Source organism: Callithrix jacchus, chromosome 2 (genome assembly GCF_049354715.1).
Source record: "Callithrix jacchus isolate 240 chromosome 2, calJac240_pri, whole genome shotgun sequence".
NCBI lineage: Eukaryota > Metazoa > Chordata > Mammalia > Primates > Cebidae > Callithrix > Callithrix jacchus.
The window spans coordinates 136,217,771-136,237,140 of NC_133503.1; the positions used below are offsets into that span (position 1 = coordinate 136,217,771).

Below are 19,370 nucleotides of genomic sequence, written 5' to 3' on the forward strand. Positions count from 1 at the left end.
AGGCCTGAGGCTTCAACATCTGTTGGGCATAGTCTGGTAGCCAAAAAAAGCTTCCCACAATAGCAAATACCCTGGGGACTCCTACTTACACATAGCTCTAGAAATGTAAATACAAGTCATATAATTTCATTAATTACTGCTGTAGATAGAACCCAACTATCAAAAATTCTTGCACAATTAAATATAATTGCTTTTCATTAAAATGGTAAATGATGTGCAACAGTCAAGATATTGGTTAATTAAATATTATAGAAATGGAACACAATAGATTCTTATATGGCACAAATGTCTATTTGTAAAAAAAAAAAATCACGGTCAAATATATCAACAAGTATTCTTTGAAGTATTTTTAAATCTTGCTAATCTTGCTAATTATTAGTAAACTCGTGAAAAGTTGGTATTGTGATTGCTAAATATTTCTCAGGAATAAAAGAAGCAATTTCAAACTTATCTGGATGAGCTGAAAATAATGCTATGGTTCTGGGATGAGTAAAAGAAATTCTTGACAATATTTACATACAATATTGTTTTTTCAATACATTTATTTAGTATATTTAGGTTACAATATGCATTACTTTAATGACAACTTATGTTTTAAATACTGGAGGGCTAATTTTTACAGTAGGAGTGTGCTATTAGCAAAGGCCATAAGACGGTTGAATTGAGCTCGGAAAGGGAGGGGAGGAAAGCCGGATGGAACCCTGTTGTCTTTCTAGGTCAGGGTTAGTCGGTACCGGTTAGACAGTGAAAGAGAAAAGGTCAACGCAGGAATTTGGTATTTCCCTGACTTCTCAAGATGAAAGTACGGGCTCTAGGGCTTCTCTAGGCTGTGAAAGAAGCCCACGAGTCTTCCTGGCATGCCCCTAAGTGGCAGTAGGTTTAGGATGGAGGTGGCAGGACGGAGGCCCGTGGTACTCGCCCGCGCCCTCTGCACCCCTGTCCGGAGGCCAGGATGGCCGCGCCCACCCTGGGTAAATTTCAGGAGTGCCTGCCCGGGGCTGGAGAACTCCGTCAGGCTGTGCGAACCGGATCCTGCGAAGGTCGGCATTAAAGGAATACGCAAATTCAGCGTCGTAGCCCCCGCGGCTTAACCGCATCTATTTTTATATCTAAGCCAAGGTCACTCTTTAATACCAGGCCATCGTCCTGAGCTGGGCGCTGCCGGGTGACGGCGGCCGGGGCGGAGAGAGGGGGCGCGGGTGGCGAGGCGAGGGGTCGTGTGGCGCCCCAGGGCTGGCGTAGCCCGCACCTGCGGGGACGGCGTCTGACAGCCGGGCCTGGCGGGAGGCAGGGCGGCGTCCCCGGCGCCAAGGAGGGGCCGCGCAGCACGGGCGGGCGGGGGGATTCGCGGTGGGCGCGGGCGCTGGGCGGAAGCGAAGGCTGTAGGCGCTGCGGCGCTAGTGCGTCACGTCGGCGGAGGGCACGGTGGGCCGCGGCCGACCCGCGACTAGGAGCTGGGAGTTCGGGGAGAGCAGGGGGTGGCCGCACCCGCCTTGGCAGCCGCTAGCGGTGCGGCCCCGGGCTGGCCGGAGGTGGCCAGCGAGCAGCCGCCGGCTCCATTCATTCTCGCGGCTCCGCCTCCTTTCCCTGTCTCTTCCAGCGGCACCCGGGGCGCGTCTGAGGTGAGTGCGCTCCCCATCCCGGGCGCGGACCGCGGGGTGAGGCCGAGGCGGCAGCGCCGGGCCCTCTGTCCCCGCCGGCGATAGCCCCGCTGACACCGAGCTGCGACCCGGTCCGCCGGCTGTGGGCGGCCCCTGCGGGCTGGGCCCGGCGCAGACCAGTGAGGGCCGCTAGGGCCCAGGGCGCGCGTCCAGCTGGCGGCAATCTGCGAGGGCCCGCCGAGGCGTGTGGCGGCCCCAGGTGCGCCCGCCTCTGCCTCGGCGCCACCATTTTGTGAGGGAATGCCGGTCTTGGGTCTTTTCCGCTCGCCTCTGCCGCGGGCCGGTTCCAAGCTGCGGCTTGCCGCCCCCTCCCCTAGCCCTCTCTCCACCAGGATCCTTGGCGTGCGCGCTGATTGCTTTGGCCTGGGAGACGCGGACCCGGGGAGGTGTGGAACTTCAGCGTTTAGACTCGGTTCACCCGAGCAGGTGGCCTCCAGAGATGCTCTAACCGCCTTCTTTTATCTGTAACTACTTTTGGAATAGATATCGTATGATTTTCCCTCCTCTAGAATACAGGTCGTTGCAGTTTTGTCCTAATTCTTTTCTCAGCTCTCTTGTATGCCATTTGTCAAGAGGCCTGGGCCTCAGGAGGTGAAGCCTTGAGCCCTGCGTGGTTTATGGCTCCGGGGGTCTGGATTACACTGACTCCCATGACTGTCCTTGGGGAGAAAAGATGAAGCATCTCACTGGCTTTTTAGTATCTGGGAACCGGTGTGGTATCGTATCCGGTGGATTCGAAGATAACCACCTGATGCTGGTCACCTTCTCCCTCTGGGAGAGCCATTCCCAACGTAAATTAAAACGTGTGTCAGGATTTTGAGGGAGGTTGGGACCGGAGGAACGTTATTTCTAAAAAATTCCTAGAAGAGAAAGTTTTCATTGTGATTCTCACAGAACTGTGACACAATTTGTTGTTTTCAAAGTTCCTGAGAATTTGGGAATTCTTGTTTTAATTTGTTGGCGCCTCAAGAATTACTACTTAAGAACTGAGCAGATTATACCGGAGCCATTTGTATTTTGTTATTGCATCACAGACAGGGATTACAATCGGGAATGCTGGCTGTTGCATAATGCACACATTTGGGCCCTGAAGGGAATAATTCACCGAAGTGGATCTGGGTTTGGTGTGCCACGCGTTTTTATTTTTTACATAGGATGTACAGATAATCTTTGTAAACTACGTCTTGTTGTCCTATTATGAAGTGTTTACAAGAAGAAAGATTTTTAGTAACTAATATGGACCAGACTAAAATTTTTAGTGTTTCAGTTTTGCTTGTTTTGGAGGAAAGGAGGCTAGGAATGAGATTAGTCCGTTTGTCGTAACACTTGAAGCGCAAACGAAGATAAAACATGATGTCTTTCACAGAAAGCTTGTAGCCATTATAGTGGACTTTTCTGCTTAAATTTATGATGAGGATCCATTTGGGGTCCTTAGAAATAGCTTATGTGAGTAGCAACGTTGACCTTTCACATGAGTGACCATAAATTAATGTGTTTTACCTGTAGATTTTAGGTTCTAAAAGGCGTCAAATTAGTCTGACCTTTGAGATGGTATTCAAATCATTACAAATGGTGTCATTTATTTAATAAAGATAGAATATATATCAAAGGATTTTGATTTGGAGAAAACAAAATAATTGTTTTTGAGAGTAAAATTTCCATGTCACCTTCCTTATTAAACTTTTTATTTTCTGTTTTGTTGAAGCCTTTCCTACTAATTTTGTCTTCAAACAAGTGATTCTATATCGTGTACCATCCTTGGCAGAAGTATCATGGTTCCCATTAAAGATATGTTTGTTCCATAGGGAGAATTATGGAGGTGAGAAGAAGCTTGGATATTTAGAGATGAGTCTTGGTTTAGGGAATTAAGTTAAAAAAATTGCCTGCTAGAGATTGCAGAGGACCTGTCTGGACCTATCCTACGCCTATGGGGAATGAGATTATTTTTTTCTAGTAAATAACAGCGCTGTGTCAAACACAACTGTTACACTTTTACATTGATACAAGTCAGAGAAGTTCCCTGAATTGGTAAGATTGTATTTAATTGACTCCAGTTTGGAAGTGATCTTTGGTGTACTTTTTATCTTTGAAGTTGCATGAGAGTTTGAGCATTATTTTACCAATGGTTGAGAAATTGAAAAGAAAAACCTGATATTTTTCTCTGTTATCTCCTCCCTAAATACTCCGTTTTAAGCCTTAAGCATATTATGTTCAGTCATCTGCCTAAAAATTCAATAAGATTTACTTTTTAAAGGTGACTAGAATATAAGAGTTGAGTATTCTATAGATTCAAACAGTGTCTCTCAAGGATTCTGTATACGTTACTTCCCCTAAGGTTTTATGATTCTAAGTGGAAAAAAGGAATTGTGTTTAAGATGATATTCTCTTTACACACCATTATTTTTTGTATATTTAGCCCTGAAATTTAAGTTTTAAATTGGGTATGCCTCAGTGGTGGTAGGAGTATTTCACAATTATTGCAATGATAATAAAATCACTCAAGATAGAATTTATTAAGGAAAAGGCATAATGATTTAAAGATAATAAGGGAAAAACCAATAATTTATCAGAGACATCCATCCTGTAATACTTATTAGACTCATGGAGTTTTAGAGCTGGTATATAATACCTTAAGGTTTATGTGCTGTATATAGGGGACTACTAATCTATGCTAACCTATTTTTTTTAGGCTAGAAAGTTTGTGACTTACCTAAATCCCCCCCACTCCACCTTTTTTCTTTTTCTTTTCTTTCTTTCTTTCTTTCTTTCTTTCTTTCTTTCTTTCTTTCTTTCTTTCTTTCTGATATCATTGTAGTTACTAGCTGTTCAAATAAGATGCTAGTTTTAGTCTAAACAAAGAGCTTTCATTTATTCAACAAACGTGAGTGTCTGTTGTGTGTTGTAGGGCACAAACAGGCCTTACTGTCACGGAGTCTGTAGTTTAGTGAAGTATTGTGGATTAAACGTTAACAATTCTTTAGGGTCTAACTGTACAAAGATTTTTAAAAAATACAAGTTGGGAATAAATTTAGCAATTACATTTTTAAAAAAGTGCCATATTGCCACTTTATTTGTAACTTTTAAGGTATAGAATTATTTTAAATTGGGAGATTCATTACAGTAGTCCTTGTAATGTGTGTTAGGCTGGATACAAAAACATGAATGTGCAAAGTAATCTAGAAATTCAGTCTTAAAGGTGGGACAAACATTAAGCAGGTAATTCTGTGAGTGAGCTGAACAAAGTATATAGGGCATGCAGCGGGGGGCTCCATTCATTCTGTGTGAATGACTCTGGAAGGGCTTTAGGAAGGTGGTGGCAGTTGAACTTGGTTTTGAACAATGGATGAGTGAGAGCTTGTCAGAAGGTTTTTGGGATGTGGGATATGACGACAGTCAGTCCCAGCAAATGCTAAAGCGTAACGTTATAACTGGTCCTGTTGTGAAAACAGTGAAGTCTGTTGATCTGGCCCAGGTCCCATGGTGCGTTGGGGGCCTGATTGTGAGTGGATGTGTGTAAGTTTTGCTTCATGGTGTTGGGGAACCATTAATGGGTTTTTGAAGGAAGAAATGCTGGGGTTCTCTCTCTTTAGGAAGATCATTGCAATAGCAGTTTAAAAGCTAGACTAGAGTGGAGAAAAGCAACAAGCCCTTATAATCTTGGCAAGGCCTTGAAGCAAAGCTGTGGCAGTGGAGGTGACAGAGGAGGGACTAGAGTTGAGACACATCTGCTGAAGTAGAAAGGCAGTATTTGAGGTGGAAAGAGTTTAGTGTCACACATACTGGATATAACTCAGGGCACCAGGGCTCTGCTGCCATGGTTGTGTGAATGGAGGACAGTTACTTAGGCTTGGCTTCTTTAGCTGTAAAATGAGTGTGAGACATACCTTGCAACCTTATTGAAATGACCAGAAATAGTATATAAAGCCCATTGCTTGACATGTGATATGTGCATAATGATAATACCACCCAATTTTGTTAATGATGACGAAGAGTTTGTGGTATTAAGGGAAAGGAATGACTGAGTGGAGGATGACTTCAGCAGGTTTTAGTGTAGAGCTGGGTAGGTGATTGCTTTGATAACAAACTGTGAAGAGAGGAGGAAGAGAGGATTGTAGAGGGAGAGAAATTAACTTTTTTTTTTTTTTTGAGATGGAATCTTGCTCTGTTGCCCAGGCTGGAGTGCAGTGGTGCGATCTTGGCTCGCTGCAACCTCTGCCTCCTAGGTTCAAGTGATTCTCCTGCCTCGGCCTCCTGAGTAGCTGGGATTACAGGTACCCACCACTATGCCTGGCTAATTTTTGTGTTTTTAGTAGAAACAGGGTTTCAACATGTTGGCCAGGCTGATCTCGAACTCCTGACCTCCAGTGATCCATGTGCCTTGGCCTCCCAAAATGTTGGGATTACAGGCGTGAGCCATCACTCCCGGCCTTATTTTTTTTTTTTTAAATTGAAAATAATTCATGTCAGGCCCCTTTATAGCTTTTGTGGATCCCAAACTAAGAGCCTATCTTCTAATTTTAGATATGGTGCTGTTCTCTGTTAATTATTTATACTCATGAGTGGAAACTATAGCTAAATTTAGCAAAAAGTACCTACATTTTATTTTACTTTTTTCTTTTTTAACTTTTAGGTTTAGAGGCTACATGTTGGGTGAATTGTGTGTTGCTGGTGTTTGGTGTATAAATGATTTAGTCACTGATGTAGTGTGCATAGTATTTGATAGGTAGCTTTTTGACCCTTACCCTCTCCCACCCTCTCCCTTCAAGTAAGCCCTGCTGTCTGTTGGTGTCTGTTGTTCCCTCTTTGTGTCCATGTTTACTCAGCATTTAGCTTCCATTTATAAGTGAGAACATGTGATATTTGGTTTCTGTTCCTTTGTTAATTCCTTTAGGGTTATAGCCTCCATCTTCATGCATCCATGTTGCTGCAAAGGACATGATTTTGTTCTTTTTTTGACTGTGTAGTATTCCACAAAGTACCCAAATTTTAGACATCTTGATATTTGGCTTTAGAATATAATATGTATTTTAAAATACTTGAAATTAATTTCAAACCATGGAAGAAGAAATATTAACTGATTTCTGAATAAATTTCATTTGGAGTATACTAACTTTTTTGTATCTGAGTAGCATCTGTGGTTTGAAAGAATAGCATACTGGCTTGGATAGACCAAAGGGAAGTTCTTGTGTGTGTGAGGGTACTTAGGATGGGCAGAGAGAATTTCTCCTTTCTCTGGTTTGAAACATACTGACTGTAACAAACAGCATCTTTGACTAGTCTGTTGACTGTTCATGTTTTCACACACGGTAATTAATTCATTTTGGCTAGAATTTATTGTTGTTCGTCTCAGTTCTTTTACCCTGTACAGATATGTGGAATAAGTCTAAACTTCTAAACTTTTCATCTGCATATTAATTCTTCAACTATTTTAAGGGTAGCTTTTTTGAGACAAGATCTGGCCCTGTTGCCCTGGCTGGAGTACAGTGGTGCAGTCTAGTCTAGACTCACTGCAATCTCTACCTCCCTGCAACCTCTGCCTCCCGGGCTCAAGCCATTCTCCCTCAGCCTCTTGTGTGGCTTGGGACTATAGGTGTTTGCTACCATGGCTGGTTAATTTTTTTTTTTTTTTTTTTTTTTTTTGTGGAGATGGGGTTTCTCCATGTTTCCCAGGCTGGTCTTAAACTTTTGAGCTCAATTGCTCTTCCCTTGGAAGGGAATAAAACACCGTTGTTGGTGTCTGATCCGTGAAAAATGCAGGGATACTTTTCCATCCCTAGATGGAAAAGTTATTTCACCTTAACTTAAAAAAAAACTTAGTTATGGTTCATATTTAATCTAGTATCATCTAAATCTCAAGGTCTTATTTTTCTGTGTTCTTCAGCAATGGATAATTTAAAAACTATAGTGCAATTTAGTGAATTTCATTTTTCCCCAGCTCTATTTTGGAGTAACTCATTAAAGAAATATTTAGACAAATAAAATAAAATACCTAGGAATAAACTTAACCAAGGAAGTAAAAGGTTAACAATGAAAACTATGAAACACTGATGCAAGAAATTGAAGAGGACACAAAAAATGGAAAGATGTTCCATGTCAATATGTTGGTAAAATCAATATTGTTAAAATGTCCATATTACCCAAAGCAATCCACAGGTTCAATACAATTTCTATCAAAGTACCAATGACATTATTCACAGAAATAGAAAAAAAAAATCCTAAAATGTTGATGGAATCACAAAAGATCCAGGATAGCCAAAGCTATCCTGAGTAAAAAGAGCACAACTGGAGAAATCACATTATCTGACTTCAAATTATACCACAGAGCTGTAGTAATCAAAACAGCATGGTACCAGCATAAAAGCAGACACATAGACCAATGGAACAGAATACAAAACCCAGAAATAAATCTGTACATCTAAAGTGAGCTCATTGTTGACAAAGGTGACAAGAACATATTGGGGAAATGATAGTCTCTTCAGTAAATGGTGCTGGGAATACTGGATATCCATTTGCAGAAGAATGAAAGTAGACCCATACCTCTTGCCATATACAAAAACCAAATACACGTGGATTGAAAACTGGAATCTAAGACCTCAAACTATGAAACTATTAACATAAAACATTGGGAAAACTCTCCAGGGCGTAGGAGTGGGCAAAGATTGCTTGAGCAATACCCCCTGTAAGACAGGCAACCATAGCAGAAATGTATAAGTGGGATCATGTCCAGTTAAAATCTTCTGCACAGCAAAGGAAACAACAAAGTGAAGAGACAACCCACAGAATGTGAGAAAATATCTGCAAACTGTCTCTCTGACAGGGCATTAATAATCAGAATATATAAGGTGCTCAAGCAACATAGCAGTTGAAAACATGTAATAATCTAATTAAAAAATGGGTCAAAGATCTGAGCAGATGTTTTCTAAAAGAAGACTACAAATGGCAAACAGGTGTATGAAAAGGTACTCTACATCATTGATCATCAGCAGAATGGAAATCAAAACTACAGTGAGGCCAGGCATGGTGACTTATGCCTGTAATCTCAGTGCTTTGAGTGGCTGAGATGGGCAGATTGCTTGAGCTCAGGAATTCGAGACCAGCCTGGGCAACATGGTGAAACCCCACCTCAACAAAAAAATACCAAAAAATTAGCTGAATGTGATGGTGCATGTCTGTGATCCCAGCTACTGGGGAGGCTGAGGTGGGAGGATCTCTTGAGCGTAGGAGGTTGAGGCTGCAGTGAGCTGGGATTGCACCACTGCACTCTAGCCTGGACAACAGAACAGACCCTGTCTCAAAAACAAAACCAAAAACTAACCAAAAGAAACTACAGTGAGATATCATCTCACCCCAGTTAAAATGGCTTTCATCCAAAAGACAGGCAATAATGAATGCTGGTGAGGATGTGGAGAAGATGGTGGATACACTGTTGATGGGAATGTAAATTAGTATACCACTATGGAGAATAGTTTAGAGGTTCCTTAAAATCTAAAAATAGAGCTACCATATGTACCAGCAGGTATATACCACTGCTTGGTATATACCCAAAAGAAAGAGATAAATTAGTATACGAAAGAGATTTCTGCACTCCCATGTTTATTGCAGCATTGTTCATAATAGCTAAGATTTGAAAGCAACCTAAGTGTCAGTCAACAAATGAATGGATAAAGAAAATGTGGTCCATATACATAATGGAGTACTATTCAGACATAGAAAGGCATGAGATCTTACCATTTGCAACAACATAGATGGAACTTGAGATCATTAAGTGAAATAATCCAGGCACAGAAAGACAACCTTTGCATGTTCTCGTTTATGTGAGGTAAAAAAAAAATTAAAACAATTAAACTCATGGAGATAGTGAGTAGAGTGATGGTCACCAAACCCTGGGAAGCATAGTAGGTGGTGAGGGAAAGTGGATCTGGTCAATGGGTACAAAAACATAGATTGAAGAATATCTAGCACTTGATAGCTCGACAGGGTTCTGACAGTCAACAATTTATTCTGTATTTTAAAATAACAAAGGATAAATGCTTGAGGTTATGGGTGTGATTATTATTTTTGAGATGGTGTCTCGCTCTGTCACCCAGGTTGGAGCGCAGTGGTACAGTCTTGGCTCACTGCAACCTCCACGTCCCTGGATCAAGCAGTTCTCCTGCCTCAGCCGCCTGAGTAGCTAAGACTACAGGTGTGCCACCATACCTGGCTAATTTTTTGTATTTTTAGTAGAGACGGGGTTTCACCATGTAAGCCAAGCTAGTTTTGCCTTCCTAACCTCAGGTGGTCTGCCCATCTTGGCCTCCCAAAGTGCTGGGATTACAGGTGTGAGCCACTGTGCCTGACCTGTATGTGATTTTTTACCCTGATGTGATTATGCATTGTATCCTGGGTCAAAATACCTCATGTACCCCATAAATATACACACCTGCTGTGTACCCACAAAAATAAAAAATAAAAGATATATTGAGTAGGTATTTTACTTTGTCAGTTTATATGTTTTCTATTTTTTTTTTTTAACTTTGAAACACTTGGTTTCGTTTTTATTGTGTAGTAACCATTTAAAAATTCTGAAGAAGATGGGTCATGGTGATTAGATATAGAAAGTCTGAAGAAACTATATTGCCAGGTTTAAAAAGATATAACTCCTAAGGAGTGACTGAATAACCTGGTTGTTATATTCTATGATTGTATTACGATTGCATTACACTTAGACACATCATGGATTATGTTGGCCTTTTGTCTTGACCTTAAAACCTGGTCATTGCCTAGGCTCAGAGCTAGACTTGGCCACTTCCTAGCTGTGTGAACTTGGGCAACCTCCTTAACCTGTCCATATCTGAGGCTCCTCATTCAGAAATTGTGTATAGGAATACCTGATGCATAGGATCATTTTGAGGAATGAGATATGTAGAGTCTTTCAACACAATGCAAGGTGCAAGATAAGCAATCAGTAAATGGTGGTTCGCTTGTTATCATCAGAAAATACATTCTGAGTTTAAAAACAGATTGTAAATGATATTTTGAGGTTATTAAATACCTTTTGTAAATTATGACCTTTCTTCCTAGCTTCCATCTCTAGGTAAGCTGTAAGTGCTTGGAAGGAAAGTAATCAATTGTAGATATGTTATTAATTAGAAGGGCTATCAATGATCATTTGGCCCATCCTCATTTTTACATGTGCTGAAAAAGTAGATTCTTTCTGGAGTTCTGAGCCTGGTAGGAGACAGATGAAGAAAAATGAACCTCATTATTATGTGTTATGTATTGTTATATGATAAGTACATTGAAAGATTTATGCACAAGGTACTTAACAGTCCCTCAGCTTGTCTCTCTTCAATTCTTTTACCAATCCAACCTGTATGTAGCTGTCAGATAATTTGTCTTAAAACATAGCCTTGAATTTCTCTTCCTTGACCAAGGTCCCTTAATGGCCTGCTGCTTGTATACCCAATGGTCTAAACCCTTTAATTTGGGATTCTTGGCCTGTTATGTTCTGTCCTTAATTTAGTCTCCTAGTATTTCCACCAGCATTTCTCTTTATATACCTTAACTCTCCTGGTGAATCCAACTACTTGCCAGTCTAGGTGTACTTTAAGTCATCCATTCAGCATATTCTTTTTGAGGGCCTTCCCTACTATCTGCCTGTTCAAAGGCCATCTGTTTTTATCTAGGAGCATGTCTTTGTTCATCTGTGGCAGCTCTTCTTCCTCCTAGCACCAGTGTGTGGTTTATGCATACAAACTTTTATTCAGTCATTCATTTATTTAGTAAATACGTTTTGAAGTTAGATAAGACTACTGTCTCTTGTCCCTTCTTCCCATGGGCCTGGGAGGTAAGAATTGTACTGAATCTGGGTAAATAAGCCCACCTGAGTTTGCCAGAGAGTAGCATGAGCAGGTTAATGAGGCTTAATTAATTTTATATTAAAATATATTTCATATTATATAAAATTTTATATTAAAAATTAAAAATATATATTATAATTTTATATTATATAATTTAATTTTATATTAAAAATATCCACAACCATAAACATATAATTTAGACTCCTGTTTTTAAAAATTGGTTGTATCCTTGAGGTTTACTATGTCCAACCCTTGTTAACTTTAATAAAGCCCCTGTATAGTCAGATTCGTGGTAGAGAAGCCAGGTATAATATAAGAAATTTTATATTGTTAGTGTTGAAATGGACACAAGTTTATGATTTATTAATTTGAGTAGTTCTTACTTTATCTTTTCTGAGCTTTATGTCTTTATAAACAATGTTTAGTAGTCTAGGTTGTGAGGTACCAGAGTTGCTGACACATTCCACAGGCAAATGTATTATTTTCTTTACTGTAGTTGGGTATGTATGTATGTATGTAGTAGGGTCATGTGGAAGCTTCAATTGCAGGCCGATTTCTTTTTTTTTAATAGAGACAGCGTTTTACCATGTTGGCCGGGCTGGTCTCGAAGTCCTGACCTCAGGTTATCTGCCTGCCTCGGCCTCCCAAAGTGCTGGGATTACAGGCGTGAGCCATCACACCTGACAATTAGAAGCCGATTTCTATTTCTGTCTGTCTTAAATATCATCTGTTAATTTATCTTTAGACTTTTGCAAATGTTTTGAGGCATGTAAGTAACATTCTCTATATCCTGCTCATATAATATAGGTAAGATAATGATTTGTCATTCATTCCTGGATGTGGTAATTCAGTGTGTATTTTGTGTTCCAACTATTGAGCATCTTTGAAATAATATGAATTATTTCATATTATTCATGAAAGAATATGAACACTACAAATTCGTATTCTGTCTCCCTTGGAATTCGGATAGAGGCATGTAACCCAAATTTTGCCTATCACATATATCCAAGAGAGACTGTACTACAAAGTGAGCTACTGGAGGAAGGAGGCCCTAAGGGGAGTGACTTTATTCCTCTTGTGTTTACTCTCTTGGGGCCCTCTCTCTTCTTCCTTCACCTTACTAGGAGTAACTACTGTTAACAGTATAATGTATCCTTCCAGACTTTGCTGTACAAACATATTAATATATTTAAAAAATTTAGCTGGGTGTGGTGGCATATGCCTGTAGTCCTAGCCATTCAGGAGGCTTGTTGAGCCCAGAAGTTTGTGGCTATAGTGAGCTATGATCATGCCACTGCACTCCAGCCTCGGTGACAGAGGGAGATCCTGTCTCTAAAAACAAATGAAAACAAAGCCAAAAACTAATGCAAGTAGGCATTTCTTCTTTTTAAAAAAAAGAGAAATTGAGCGTTTTTGATGTGTGTTTTTCCTGTTTTTTGAATTCTCTATTCATGTGCTTTGTTTATTTTATCTTAGTTTTTTAAAAACACCATTGCATTATTTGTCTGTATTAAGGTATTAGATTGTATAAGTCATACTGGTTATAATTTGGCTCTGATTTTTTTCTTTTTAGATGCAAAAGTTTTGATTGATAATCAGTTACTAGTTGCATCAGTTTGTTCCTTTCTCAGCCAGAAGGACTTTTCCTCTATGTATTCTGTATGTTCAGGTAATTTACCCGTAGTTACACAGCTAGTAATCCTGTTAGTTTGGCTCAAGAACACACTCTTTTAACCAGTATTTTATAATACTCTCAAAATCCTTTGCCATATAACTGGATTTTGCTTTTGAAGGCCTAAACAATACCAAATATACAGTACCTTCATGCTTAAATGATTTCTTATCTAGGAGCATTTTCCTGTACATGAAGGGAGAATTAAACCTTGAGTTGGAAAGCACACTTGGAAGACTTTCCCTGACCTATATTAAGCAATCTTTAGCTGTCTTAGGGCAGCCCGAGATGCTATGCTTTCAGGCATACCAATGTGATGGAAAAAAGACATTGGGGTTGGACTGCCAGGTCCAAATAGTAGGTCTGCTGCTTACTAGTAATGTGCCCTTGAACAAGTTACTCAGCCACTTTGTGTCTTTGTTTCCTTTTTGGCAAAGTGAAGAGAATTAAGCACCTACTTCATGAGTTTTTGATAAAAGCTACATCAGGGAATACATATGAAGTGTTCAGAATAGCTACTTGAAATAAGAGCCAACAGGTATGAATCCCATTCAAGCTTCCTGCTCCATTACCTAATTTATAGGCAGTCCTAATCCATACATAATTAAATGATTTTACTTTCCCAGAAAGCAGAAAAGGATTGCTGAACAGTGTTGAGGCTCATTTGAGATTTTGATACTTGTAGCAGTTATTTTTGACATATTCAAAAACTCTGCTTTCATAGTAGAAAAAGCTGAGTGGTGAGAGGAATCTAGGATTTAGGACCTTGTGTAGCACAGGAACGATGGAAGAAAAGGTAAGTAAGCTAAAGGGATTAGTTGAGCTGATGTAGTACAGGGCCAAGGTTGATTAGGGAGGGAAATGATGTTAGAAAACAGAAAAGGGTGGAATCAAGAGAGGAACCATCATAAGGTTCAGAAGTAAGGTTGAGAGCATTGCTGATTGTGTTGCCTGGATACCTAACCTATTCTTGGTTGGAGAGACGATTGTGAGAGGTAGGATCCTGACTTGGATTGGCTGAGGTAATTATTTTTTTCCCTGAGAATTTTTTCAGCTCTAAAGTGTACATGTTTTTGGATCTGCCTCTCCTTGCAAAGCCCCCAAATAATAGCAGTAACCTATAGGAATCATGAAATAACTTATGAGCTGAACACGTAGAATATGTCCCCCTCTTTTCAGAATATAGTTGACATCTAGTAATCAACAATAAATGGATTAAAAAAAATCACAGTAATACTTTGTTTTCTAACTCTTCTCATGCTTCTCTTCTTAGGGGCATTCATTCTTTTAAATACATAATTTTTTTTGGGAAAAAGGAATTGTTAAAAGGTAGATACAATATAGCAGATGCTGATGATCTTAGATTTCTTATATAAGAGGTCTTGGTATTATGTTTTTATACAGCTTACCCAGGATTAATGAGCATACCATTTGCTTAATTTGTAAATTAGTTCGGACACTTTTTACACTTCGCTGTCCATTTTGTGTCAGTTTTTTGATGAGTTCACTTAAGGCTACATTAAGCTTTCTCATTCATGTAGAATCTAGTTAGGCCTTTTGGTTTATCTCATGGACAGAGCATAAAGTACTTGACATAATTTGATCTGATAGCTTTCCAGTTATGTAACATAGAACAGAAGCTTAAAAACAACAAAAAAGAGAGGGAAGTGAGGGATTTATCATAGCAACCTGTATTTCTCCCTGGAACTTTACCACCCTTCCCCTGCCTCTAAACTGTAGTAGTAGAACCACTGGGAGACTAGTAATTTACATAGTCTTAAATTAACCAAGACTCAAAAAAAATTCTAAGTATTTAGAGGTGAAAAGGTCTTTAGGATCATCCTGTCCAGTTGCATCACGTTACCAATGAGAGTGCAGAAGCCTAAAGAGGGTAAGTAACTTGCCTCTGGTCATAAAGCTAGTCAGTGGCAGAGCCAACCCCAGAGCCCACGTCATAAAATTTCAATTCTAGTTAGTGCTCTTTCTATTGTAATACATGAATTGAATATTTAATAATGTAATTATCTTTTATAAAAGAAAATGTTATGTAACCATTACAAATACTTGATTTGATTTTGCATATTTAATAAAAATAATATATTTAAAACTATACCTAACTGCCTGAGTTAATTTTTCTCTAGCTTCACTAGTGGTGTGATATTAGTCAAGTCTCTTGAACTCCAAAACTGTTTCTTCAGCTATTAAATGGGGCAGATAAGAGTACCTTGGTGGGGTGGGGGTGGGGAGAGCAAAAAAAAAAAGAGTACCTTGTTATATAGTAAATGTGACAGTCTCTCTAAAGCCTGGTAAAGGGATATTTCTAGTAAATATTACCTGCTGCTGTTACTGATTTATAATAATAATTTCTAATTCTTTTATCTTCCTTTAAATTTAAATAAAATTTATCATTGAGAAAGACTGATTACAAAAGTAATAGATTTAAGAACAGATTTGCAAACACAAAAATATTTTAGGAGAGAGGTATGGGTGTATGTGTGTCTGGGCCTTTGGAATTAGGGAAGTATTTTCCAGTTTTTTTCATATTAAAAGCTATGACATATACAGTTGTTTTTATTTGTATTTTTTTTTGAGAGGGAGTCTCACTTTATTGCCTATGCTGACGTGCAGTGGTGTGATCTTGGTTCACTGCAACCTCTGCCTCCTGGGTTCAAGCCATTCTCCTGCCTCAGCCTCCCAAGTAGTTGGAATTACAGGCATGTGCCACCATACCCAGCTAACTTTTTTGTATTTTTAGTAGAGATGGGGTTTCTCACCCTGTTGGCCAGGCTGGTCTCGAATTCCCGACTTCAGAGGATCCACCTGCCTTGGATTCCCAAAGTGCTAGGATTACAGGCGTGAGCTACCGTGCCTGGCCCAGATACAATTGTTTTTAAACTGTTCAGAAATCACATCATCTAAGAAGTTTCTCCCCTGGTGCTCCTTGGTATGCAAATTTCAGTGTATCTAAATTGTCAGACTCTGGGACACAGGGTTGTTTTATATTTAAATAACATTTTGTGTATTAAAAAAAATCTTTGACAATAATAACAATAAGCCAAGAAATTATTTTTTCTGTTAAAAAAACTTAAAAAAGTTTTAAGAAGAGTCACTAATTTCTGTTTTCACACTTTAGTGATGTTCTACTTGCCTTTGATCTATAGTAGTGTCTTTTTGAATAGTTCTGTGTTTTCTAAGGTGCTGACATACTACTGGTGATTTGGTAGATGATTTTAGATTATATTCAGATGCACATTTAAATTATAGATATTTAATGCTGATTAGGAAAATGTATGATCTAATATATCAAATTGGTGGTTTCATAGGTCTTAATTTTTTTCTTTATTGTTGTACCCACATGAAATGGAAGGTTTCTTAAGTCTTCATAGTTTAGGGTTAATAAAATATTTCTACAAAAGTGAGTTGAGATTCTGATACGTGCTACAACATGGATGAACCTTGTGACCGTTACGCACAGTGGCATAAACTTGACACGAAAGGACATTTATTCTATAATTTCACTTAAAATGTTCCTAGAATAGTCAAATTCGTGGACAGAAAGTAAAATAGAGGTTACCAGGGGCTGCTGGGAGGACAAAATGGAGTTATTGTTTAATGGATACAGACTGTGTTTGGGTGGTGAAAAAGTTCTGGAAATGGATAGTGGTGCTGGTTGCACAACGTTGTGAGTATACTGCAACTGAATCGTATACTTAAAAATGGTTAAAATGGTAAATTTGGGTATGTATGTTTTACCACAATTATAAAAGGGGGAGCAGGAATGGGATGAGACAAGTGCAAGTTGGTTATTTTAAAAAGTGAATTGAGAAAACTGTTAGATAGTGGTGTAGGAATGTGACACCGAGAAAAATGTTGACAGTTGTATGCAAATTATTGAGGTTTGAGCAACACTGGGATAGAGGAAAGATGTGTGGAGTTAGGGACACCTGTTCTGTGTTCCATTCTCACCCCTGACATGACCTAGTAGGGTGGGCCTGTACACCACTCTTACCTAAAGCCTGTTAGGGCTGTGCACAGTGGCTTACACCTTTGATCCCAGTGCTTAGGGAGGCCAAGGCAGAAGGATCACTTGAACCCAGGAGTTTGAGACCAGCTTGGGCAACCTGGGGAGACCTCATCTGTACAAAATTTAAATTAGCTGAGTGTGATGGTGTGTACTTGTGGTCTTAGCTACTTGGGAGGCTGAGGCCAAGACTTCTAAGACTATTTGCTACTCTAAAGTTCTCTGATTTGGTGTTACGCCATTGGGTTCTTTATTTAGATGACCTGCTTTGCTTATTTAATAGAATTTTCTCCTTTTCAATCATAAAACTAAAATAAAATGCATATTTAGAATTTTAAATATGAAATTAGCATTTAAACTATTTTAAGAACTATAATATCATAGTAACAGTGGGCAAAAAAGAACTCACTTGTGAACTTGCTGTTCCATCTAACTTTTTTTTTTGGAGACAAGAGTCTTGCTCCGTCAGCAGGCACCAGGCTGGTGGAGTGCAGTAGCGCGATCTTGTCTCACTACAACCTCAACCTCCCAGGTTCAAGCAATTCTCCTGCCTCAGCCTCCCAAGTAGCTGGGACTACAGGCCCCCAGCACCACACTTGGCTAATTTTTTTATTTATCATAGAGACAGGGTTTCACCATGCTGGCCAGGATGGTCTAGAACTCCTTACCTCATGATCCTCCCCCGTTGGCCTCCCAAAGTGCTGGGATTACAGTCTTACGCCATCGTGTCCGGCCCTATCAAACTCTAATGTCCATTTTGTATTCTTTATGCTGCCATACTATTTTTATATGGTTGTGATTAATTATGCTTTTATAGACAAAGTTTCTGGCAGCAGTCTTCAAATACGTTTCATGCTTCAGATTACAGTTATTCTGAGTAAATGAAAATTTTAAATGTGTTTTATCTATACTTTGTTTTGGTAGCTAATATTCAAGAGAATCTTTTGAATTTATTTAAGGGGAATACTATGACATTAATCCTCTTGAGCCTCATCAGGTCAATGATATTGTATAATAAATGTCTCAATGCTTTGCTTGGATATTTGAGTCTTTGATACAGTTACTTGGATATTTGATATTTGGGGTCTTGTCTATAAGAAAAGAAAAACAATTAATACGTTGTTTTCCTAGTCATACTTCTTTCATCCACTATTGACCATTTGTTTTGTATTTATAATTTCATCTAAAATTTTAACCTTCATTGAAATTGTTAGATTAGACTATAAAACATATATTTCCTTAGTTTGCTTTTACATATTAAATTTGATAGAAATACAAAGATTTGCCCAAGCTAACAAAGAAGCTTCTTTCGCAGTAGAGCTGCTGTTTTATTTTGTGGTCCTTTTCTAACTATAATATATTATGTGCATAAGCTCCTGGTTATGTCTTTTGAAATTCATAGGCTTTTTCAAAGTTGGCTGGAAATCTTCTGGTATTACTCCTAAATCGTTTCACACATTTTCTTGCCTTCTCTTTAATTTAGACATTTATATTTACTAACAGTTGAACTGAATTTGTACTTTGTATTTTTAGGTTTTGATTTTTTTTTTTTTTTTTTAAGACGGAGTTTCGCTGTTGTTACCCAGACTGGAGTGCAATGGCACGATCTCGGCTCACCGCAACCTCCGCCCTCTGGGTTCAAGCAATTCTCCTGCCTCAGCCTCCCGAGTAGCTGGGACTACAGGCGTGCACCACCATGCCCAGCTAATTTTTGTATTTTTAGTAGAGACGGTGTTTCACCTTGTTGACCAGGATGGTCTCAATCTCTTGACCTCATGATCCACCCACCTCGGCCTCCCAAAATGCTGGGATTACAGGCTTGAGCCACTGCGCCCGGCCCCTAGGTTTTGATTTTTAAAAATCAATTTGATTAAAAAAAAATACATATTTATATAAAATTAGGTTCCCAACTGTATGTACATCAAGTTTTAAAATCCTTAGGACCTAAATTTCAGGTTAGGGTAAAAATAGTTTTCTCTATCATCAATGTACCTTCAAAATTCAGGAAAACATACTCAATTATATATAACTGTTACTGTGTGTGTCAATCCTGTCTCCTTTTTCTTGGTGTTTATCTCATATTTCCATTAGATTTTGAGTTTCTTGCCTTCTAATACTTTCGTGATAAAATAAGTTCGAAGGTTGTTTCAAAAAGGAAAGTAACTTTTAGTTGA

At 39.1% G+C, this 19,370-nt stretch overlaps 1 protein-coding gene across 19 annotated transcripts in view; it reads left to right on the top strand.

The window, feature by feature from the left end:
* Window positions 1-774: 774 nt before the first annotated feature.
* The window catches only part of FAM169A (family with sequence similarity 169 member A), a 75,582-nt gene continuing 56,986 nt past the window's right edge, over window positions 775-19,370 (top strand). For 9 of the 19 annotated variants that reach the window (XM_002744860.6, XM_078365346.1, XM_078365352.1 and 6 more), the window contains exon 1: window positions 1,383-1,622. Coding sequence is in view for 6 of the 19 variants with exons in the window: in XM_078365341.1 (XP_078221467.1) it covers window positions 1,902-2,087 (186 nt within the window). In the remaining 13 variants the exon portion in view is untranslated. Of the gene's footprint in view, window positions 1,041-1,382; window positions 1,623-1,808; window positions 2,088-19,370 lie in introns of those variants that run through there. The other 10 variants (XM_008991936.5, XM_078365342.1, XM_078365354.1 and 7 more) reach the window with 3 other exon arrangements.